General features: G+C 39.5%; 1 protein-coding gene across 1 annotated transcript; it reads left to right on the top strand.

Moving 5' to 3' along the window:
- Positions 1 to 2,938: 2,938 nt before the first annotated feature.
- On the top strand, positions 2,939 to 8,657 carry LOC117546397 (metabotropic glutamate receptor 8-like; the record flags this gene model as incomplete). Its single annotated transcript, XM_034216611.1, has 2 exons — positions 2,939 to 3,185; positions 8,105 to 8,657. Coding segments are annotated over 2 exons (297 nt in total), but the record flags the coding sequence as incomplete, so codon positions are not given.
- Positions 8,658 to 8,948: the final 291 nt, after the last annotated feature.

Genomic DNA, 8,948 nt, shown 5'->3' with positions numbered 1-8,948 from the left:
TTGGACTCCTTTGTTTACTTCCTTAACATATTGACATCACTATGTAACACTCACGCTCCTATTAGCTAGCGCTTCAACACATCGTACGTGATAGGCTAAGGGGCGGGACATCTCTAAGCGGTTGACCAATCACAGCAGAGCCGGCCAGCTAACCAATGAGAGCAGACTGGGCTCTGGTTTCAGACAGATGGTGAAAAGAGGTGCTGCAGCACAGGCAGTATGAAAACAATAAAGAGCTTTTTGAATATTAAATGTAGTAATGTTTGACCAAAACCCAAGGTGTACTAAACATCTTTTAATGCATCTCAGTCTTCATTTACATTTCATAATCCAGGAGTATATACAAGCAAACAGTTTGTATTTGTTCCCACAATGGCGCCTTCAGGGCTCTATAACAGTATAAACACTGATTAGTAATCAGGTTTTTAGGGAAATATTTTTGTGTTTGAGTACATGAATGATTGTTACACTTGCTGCACACATTCAGTCGAGTTCACTGAAACATATTAAAAACTTCCAGTGCAGTCTTCTTATTAACCGTTCTGTTTACATGCCGTGTGTCCTTGAGGTCTAATAAACACGTTGAATGTGTTTCTTTCCTCAGAAAACATTTATTATTTTCATTTCCATTTGCAATGTTCGCATTTATTGTCCCATTGCTGTGATTCTTAGCACGTTACCATAACAACTGTAACCCAACAGAATACTGGGAAAGCATTGTAAAGTCGGTGTGCATGATAAACGTACTGCAGTACTTTCAGATCAGATAAGGTGATTTTTTGTGTGTGTGTGTTAGTTCTGTCTTTCAAGTGCAAAAAGACATGATAAAAGGCGGTTCCAAGTTCTCAACTAATGCAGATGATTGTTAAAGATGGTGTCCAACCATTAATACCAGACACACGATTCATGTCATTTTCTTGTAAAAAATAAATACTCACAAAAAGTGTTGCTCTATCCTGTTTGTGAGTATTTTTGAGTAATTGAGAGTATTTTGTTTCTACTTTCTACTTTTTGTGACTATTTTTATGAGTATTTGTGAGTATTTTCTTTCCATATAGTCTATGGCAACTATTGGTCGAAAACTAAACTAAATTAAAGTAAAATATAATTGGCCAGGATTAGTTATTAGAGTGCTTATGTTATACAAACATTATTATCAGTATGCCTGATTTACTTCCGTATGATGTCTAGAAGAGACATGACCAACGTTTTAGGTGTCAATAATGCACTTTTTACGCTTTGACTACATTTAGCCGCTTTATTGACTACAGATTGAGATTTTGAACACGAAGTACACGTAGGTTACTATGAAACGTACTTGATCCCAAGAGCTAGAAGTAATACAACTTAGATCCACATAAACATTCAATAATAAGTGTGTGTTATTCTAGAAGTGGCTGTGTTTTTTTAACTTTTTGTAATCGCTAACTTTAAAAAGCTTTGGATGGGCCAACAACATCAACTGTATGCCACTGTGAAAGGATTCCATTTTTAACACTTTTAATGTTTTGGGTTGTCCTAGCATCTCCTTTAATCGTTTCAATATAATTTGGCTGTAAAGAAATTACAGTAAATATGTTCAAAAGAAGAATGAAAGATGTCAGCCTTGACTCTATGAATCTCATGAACCTCTCATGAAGTTTTCTTAACCTCTTAAGCCCCACGGACCCATATCCGGGCCCGAAATCGCGTAATGTGCAGGAAACAACGTCTAAGGAACCTTCATATTTAATAAACTATGAATGTTTTGTATCCATATAACGGAAAAAAACTAATTTAACTGATCCTTTTCATTTAAAAAAAAAAAAAAATCAAAATGCTAGCAGTGACCCTCTGAATTAGCCCCGAGTGAAAATTGCTAACCTATTACTGCACCGAAAATCACTCCTAGCACCCTTATTACTTATCCTAGCTGCACATCCAACACATCGTTTATGATCGTAAGGAGACACAGAATCTATTGGTACTCACCTCAACACTCAAAGATTACAAATTCCCGGAGAAAATAACAAAAACCTACATCAAAACATGTGGCACTAGGTAGCCCAAAACGCTAACATGGCTTACCTTGGTCTTCGTCTTGTCAAAACTGGTCTTCAATGGCATTAAAACGATCAAAACGATGGTGTAGTTAATCCATAGCTTAATCCAATGTGTCTGTGTCCCCTTTGAAATGTTCTGATAATCCATAAGCAATAAAACAGCTTTTCCGTTTCCAGAAATCAGAGCAGGGATATTCCTACGCTCTGCAACAAGATTGAATGCACGGAGACACTAGCTTTTTTTTTTTACATGAGTCTATGGGACGATTTCCCTTCGATTCTATTGGCTCTAACGGTCAGAAAGAGATGTCACATGTCAAAATCGAAGAAGGGGGACCAGAGATATGGAAAATCCACCCAAATGGCCCCAGAAGAGGTTTTTTTTGCTAAATCTGTCTAAAAAGGTCAATTATCACTTGTTTTGCATCAATCTTGATACAGGGTACTTATTATATGTTGTACTTTGGATTCCTAAAGCTTTTAGTCTACTAACCCATCATCCAAGGGTAGTTTTCATTATAAGTACAACATATTTTTTGGACGGACACTATAATTTACAGTTTTTTACCATGTTCAATCTGAATTTTCTTTAAAATAAAAAACATCTATATTGATTGTGACTTTTCTACATCCAACTCACAGGTTTATCATTACTTTGAGAAAAAAGATTATTAATTTAACCCTTTTAGAAGGGAAGATATGGTCATTTGTTCTGGGAATGTCATTTTCGAGCCTGAAACCTGAAAAACAGGCTTGGGGCAATAGTTTTCTATCTGTGTTTTGAATTTTTGTTTGACTTTTATGTAATCACCACGACACCAAGTCAAATTCCTCGTACGTGTCAAACTACCTGGTAATAACCTGATTCTGATTCTGATCCTCTGGTTCCTCCTCAGATGTACATCCAGACGGCCACGCTGACAGTGTCGCTCAGCCTCAGCGCCTCCGTCTCTCTGGGAATGCTCTACATGCCGAAGGTCTACATCATCATCCTCCACCCTGAGCAGAACGTCCCGAAACGCAAACGCAGCTTCAAAGCTATCGTCACCGCCGCCACCATGACCAGCAAACTGTCGCACCTGGCACACGAGCGGCCCAACGGAGAGGTGAAGACGGAGCTGTGCGAGGGCGTGGAGGCCAGCGGTGAGTGAATGGGTGGATAGGATTTGTGAAAATCTGATTGGGAGAAATCTGGCATTATGGTTAAATGCAAGTATTTTTTGGTAAGATGCCTGAAAAAGAACTGAAGAGATTTTAACGGTTTCTATTTTTTACAACAATACCCGCCTGGTGTATGTCTGAAGCTCCTATATTTGTTAAAAATGTCGTGTTAATGAAACTACTAGACATCATTATGCCTACAATTAGCCGCCTTTAGCTGAGCGGTGCTGTGGTTCCTTTATATAGTGGTGCAGAAATCCTAAAACCCACAAATTAGTCTGCATTTTAACACTTAAAGTTCACTCGCTTTCAGTCAATGTTTTTTCTGAACGTGTTTTTGGTTGTTAGCCTGAAATAAGGAGCTGTGCGAAGGCGTGGAGGCCAGCGGTGAGTTTATGGGCGGATAGGATTTATGAAAATGTTCCAATGTTGTGTGGTACAGGTAATCGGATTGGGTGAATTCTGGTATTCTGGTTTAATGCTTTAGCACTAGTGACATACAGTATTAAACAATAAGTGAGTAGGTCGGTGAGTTATTTTTGCAAGCCGACCTGGAAGTTAGCATCTCTCTGGTTCCCTGGACAGGAAGTCAATGGGATTTTTCCATTGGATTTCGGATTATTGCTAATGCTGGGCTATACAGTAAGGGAACTACAGCACGGTCACATGACTTCACGTCACGTCCGCTAAGCTAAAAGCGGCTAACGTTGGGCACGATAACGTTTAGTCGTCTCATTTAGACACTTCTTAGAAACCGCCTGTTTTTAAATATTTACTGACATATTTTATGTTTAAAAATAGAAATCTCCATTGACTTAACTTCCGGTTCCCAGATAAGGGAACTAAAATGCTATTTAAAATACACTTTAAATTGTGATTACGATAAAATAATTTTTTTATGACAATATGACTGAAGAGACTTTAATTTGCCGGACTTTTCCGTTCAAAGTACCTGCTAACAGAAACCCTGCCGTAAATCTTCCAAAAAAAGATGTACCTACAGTTAATGCGATATTGCTTCTTTATAATAACGTAGAACCATTTACAATGAAGCGGCAGGTACTGATGAATCAAATAGACTTACGATAGTGAAAACCATTAATTATTTAGTTTGGAAGTAGAAGAAGTGTGTCTGTTCTCTAGTCAATCTTAGAGGTGTAGTCAGCCTCTCTGCAGTAATGAGGCTTTAACAGGAAGTTGACTTGAGTTTGTTTAGACGTCACCTGAGACCAGATCTGATGAAACTGTGTACAGCTCTGAGTTGCACATCAAAGCTCTCGGTCCATCAGCAGAAAAGTGTGAGGTGTCCGGATTGTTTACCCGTCAGAGATGTGCTGACTGAACTGATCTGCTCAATCTAACAAGCAGCCGCTCTCACATCAAGCTTCCCCGTCACAACTTTACACAACAGACAAGTTTCCTGATCCTCTTTCGTCCTGTTCAGTGTGAGGCGAGGAAGTCACAGAGTTTAGGTGCTGAAAAACTACATCTGATGAAACCGACAAACTTGTATGACTAATTTGGTCCAACACATCTCAACAGCTGATGATAATATGAACATTAATGTGAAAATCAGACGACATAGTTAAACTTGCGAGAAACTCAACATAGTTTGTGTCCTATTTGAAACCAATTGTCAACGGTTTACTTATTTATGAACACGTTCATTTACGAACATGTTATTTTACGTAAAAGAGATACCTATTTTAACCCAAACCATATTTGTTTCCTAAATCTAACCAAACTGTTTTGTTATTGAGTATTACATGCGGAGACATCAAGCGCAAAATATCCTTAAAGGTGGTTTGGTTTTTTACCCCTGAACATTACATCCCGTTAAATATGCATGATCCCCAGAGGATAAATCCTATTTTTTTTATGTCAAACTTACCTTTCCTGTAGCTCCACCCATCATACTTTTGTCAAACTATATCAACTAATGTCTGACATGCCAGAAATCCCCCATATTATCCAACAAAAGAACCATTGAAGTTGGGCCAGGACGATACATTTGGTGTTGAGATTCACCTCGAAGTTAACGTCAGATATCAATCGATCTGACAGAAATATGTCCTGATCCTAAAATTAGTCTGGGGCTAAGTGTATGCCCAGCTTTACAGAAACGTCAAACACCCTCATGATGAGTTATTCTAAGAGCCTTACCATTAGTGGAGCGAAAATGGAAATAGGGTGGCGAGACACCTTTTACGAATCGTTAACGCTAATGGACGTTTTGCTTCCTAGCAGATCTGCTCTTTATAATAGTGAGTGAGTCTAGAGTGGTGCAAGAATGAAACCCGTAATGAGTTAGCATTTTAGCACTTCTGGATACACTGGAAGTATGGAAGTCAATGGTTTCTTGAATGTGTTTTTTGGTAAGATGCCTGAAAAAGAACTGAAGAGATCTTCACGGTTTCTATTTTTTACAACAATACCCGACTGGTTTATTTCTGAAGCTCCCACATTTTTCTTTAATTGGCGGTTGCTAACAAGTGTTAATGAAACGACTAAATGTCATCATGCCCAACGTTAGCCGCCTTTAGCTTAGCTGTGGTGACGGGAAGTCATGTGACCGTGCTGTAGTTCCTTTATAGCCCAACATTAGCCTCATTTAGCTTAGCGGTGGTGACGTGAAGTCATGTGACCGTGCTGTAGTTCCTTTATAGCCCAACATTAGCCTCATTTAGCTTAGCGGTGGTGACGTGAAGTCATGTGACCGTGCTGTAGTTCCTTTATAGCCCAACATTAGCCTCATTTAGCTTAGCGGTGGTGACATGAAGTCATGTGACTGTGCTGTAGTTCCTTTATAGCCTAACCAGGGTTTCCGTTAGCCGGTAATTACCGTTTTTTAGCTGATAACATTTAATAAAAACCGGTAAATTCAAAACCTGCCAGTCAAAATGTCTGGTAATAATTAGGAATGCTCCGATCGATTGGCCGCCGATCATTATCGGCCGATATTCACTCTTAATAGTTTGATCTGTGCTCTCTATAAAGGCCGATCAGGAGAGCTGGAGCCTGGATCTGATCGGTATGGACATAAACACGAGTGAAGTGTAACCGGACGCGAGAGAGAGATCAGATCAGCTGCTTAGTCTGACGGAGACACGCAGCTCTGCATGATCACCTGAAGCCCCGCCCACTGTTTAGCGCGCTGCATGAGAAACTGACGGGCTGTCAGGAGAGAGGGAGGGAGAGTGGAAAAGAGAGGATCCGTTTCTCCCATGTTATTATTCAAAGTTAATTTAAACTTTTGAATAATGTACTTCATCTACTACAAGTAGTTTCTTTGAATGTAATAATTATGTTGTTTGTTGTTTGTGGAATCATTTATTGAAAAATGAATCTGAATTTTTCAATCTGTTACGATTATAAACTGAAGCAATATAAAAACGAGCCCCATTAACTGAGTTTTAAACATCTGCATATCAATCAATCAATGTTTATTTATATAGCCCAATATCACAAATGTTACATTTGTCTCAGTGGACTTTACAGTTTGTACAAAATATCAGTATGACAATACGACACCCTCTGTCCTTAGACCCTCACATCGTACAAGGAAACACTTCCGAAGAAAACCCACAGTTTAAAGGGAAAAATGGGAGAAACCTCAGGGAGAGCAACAGAGGAGGGATCCCTCTCCCAGGACGGACAGACGTGCAATAGATGCCGTGTGTAAATTGAAAAGATAATACATTGGCAACATAGGTAGTCCAAATGTTTGGAAATGCATGTATAATAGGAAGATGAATCCACTAGGATATCCATCCAGGACCTATGATCCAGGACCACAGCCACGACTCAAGATCCAGGGCTCGCGATGCAGGACAGAGGAGCGCAGGATCATCCATGACTCCGGATCCCGGCGTATATAGACACCAAAAAGAAAGACATTTGGGGAAGCTGGGTTAATCGGAACATGAGAGTACTATAGACAGAGAGAAGGAAGAAGTAAGATGTCCCCCGACAAACTAAGCCTATATCAGCAAAACTAGGGGCTGAATCTAATCAGCCCTAACTATAAGCTTTATCAAAAAGGAAGGTCTTAAGCGCACTCTTAAAAACGGATAGGGTGTCTGCCGCCCGAACACAAACTGGAAGCTGATTCCACAAATGTGGAGCTTGATAAGAAAAGGCTCTGGCTCCCATTGTACTTTTAGAGACTCTAGGAACAACCAACAACCCTGCATTCTTGGAACGCAATGCCCTAGTAGGACAGCAGGGTATAATGAGTTCTTTAAGGTAAGATGGCGCCTGCCCATTAAGGGCTTTGTAGGCGTCTATCCTGTGTTCTATAGGGAGCCAGTGTAAGGCAGCCAGAACAGGAGTAATGTGGTCCCTTTTCCTAACTCTGGTTAGCATATCTGCTCATAGTCCGGTAATTACCTGCTAACGGAAACTCTGCTACACAATTTTTATTATTATTATTGAAACATGGTAAGTTTCAAATTTGTCCGGTAAAATAAATTCTGTCCGGACATTTGACCGGCGAGAAAAAATCCTAGCGGAAACCCTGAGCCTAACGTTAGCTTTTTCCTTCAGAAATCATAAAGTGGTGTTAATTTGTGGAGATTATCCTGCTGAACAAAACGTGTGAGTATCATAAAATTGTATATTTAGCTATAAGCCAAAATCAAATGGAAAAATCCAAGGCAAGGCAAGTTTATTTATATAGCACTTTTCAACACAAGGCAATTCAAAGTGCTTCCAGGAAAGGGAGCTGATGCAATGCTAACTTCTGGGTTGAACTGCAAAAATATGTCTTCCCTGAAAAACTCTCTATTCATTTGTTGTCTTCCTCTGATCAAAAATAACCCTCTAAACCCAGTCTAACACACAGGGGACAGTAGGTAAGGGAAAATGTCACTTTACTAATCAGTTTGCTTTTCTCTCCTCAGCGCCGCCAGCGAAAACAACCTACGTCAGCTACACCAACCACGCCATGTGAATCAACGACTCCTTCAACTCGTGGACGTCCCGGGACTTTTAAAGAAGCAGATTTCTGTCACCACGAGGTGGCCTCAACACTCCAAGACATCTGTGGTGTTTTTATGTTTACAGACTGCAGGGAACGGGTCTGAACGCCGCCCAAAAACTCGTTAGGATCAAAAGCTGAAAAAGCATCCAAGTTTTCGCCAGGAAGTAAGAAGGAGGGTTACCTGAAAGCCCAAAAAAAAGAAGTACAAAAAAGAAATTGTGGGGACCAAACATAATTGTTGTTATTCTAATTGTCCGTTCAAAAAAAAAAGTGAAAAAACTTGTGGTTGTGAACATTTCTGATTCTTGTCTCCTGTTGTCTCTGTCGACCTGCATTATGAGAAGAGTCCGTCGATGTTTCCTGAAAACTGGACGGTAGCTTTTGGTTGTGAAATGTCTAAATGCCATGGTTGAATTGAAGCATGCCCGTTTTTTATACAAATGATCTATTTATAATAAAGGAATGTTTCACAAGCGGGTGCCATGTTTCGGTCTGTTTAAGGGATGCACAGATTTAAAATAAATATACATTACAGTTTTGAATCACCATTCAGACGTCTGATCAGTGGAAACAGGAACTGCTTCAAGACGATGTTGATTTTGATTGTCAGACTTTTCTCAAGACAAGGTATGTGCAATATTTCATAACAATTCCTTATAACTTGCAAATAAACTCTGCAGGTAATTGTTCAAACTAAATATAAATTAATTACAGTATGACATGTTTTTATAGATTAATCCGAATCAGAAACATTTATTTGTCCC

This window comes from Gymnodraco acuticeps, unplaced genomic scaffold (assembly GCF_902827175.1).
Source record: "Gymnodraco acuticeps unplaced genomic scaffold, fGymAcu1.1, whole genome shotgun sequence".
Classification (NCBI taxonomy): Eukaryota; Metazoa; Chordata; class Actinopteri; order Perciformes; family Bathydraconidae; genus Gymnodraco; species Gymnodraco acuticeps.
Note: the sequence above shows the minus strand (reverse complement) of the source record. Positions and strands in the feature narration are given on the sequence as shown.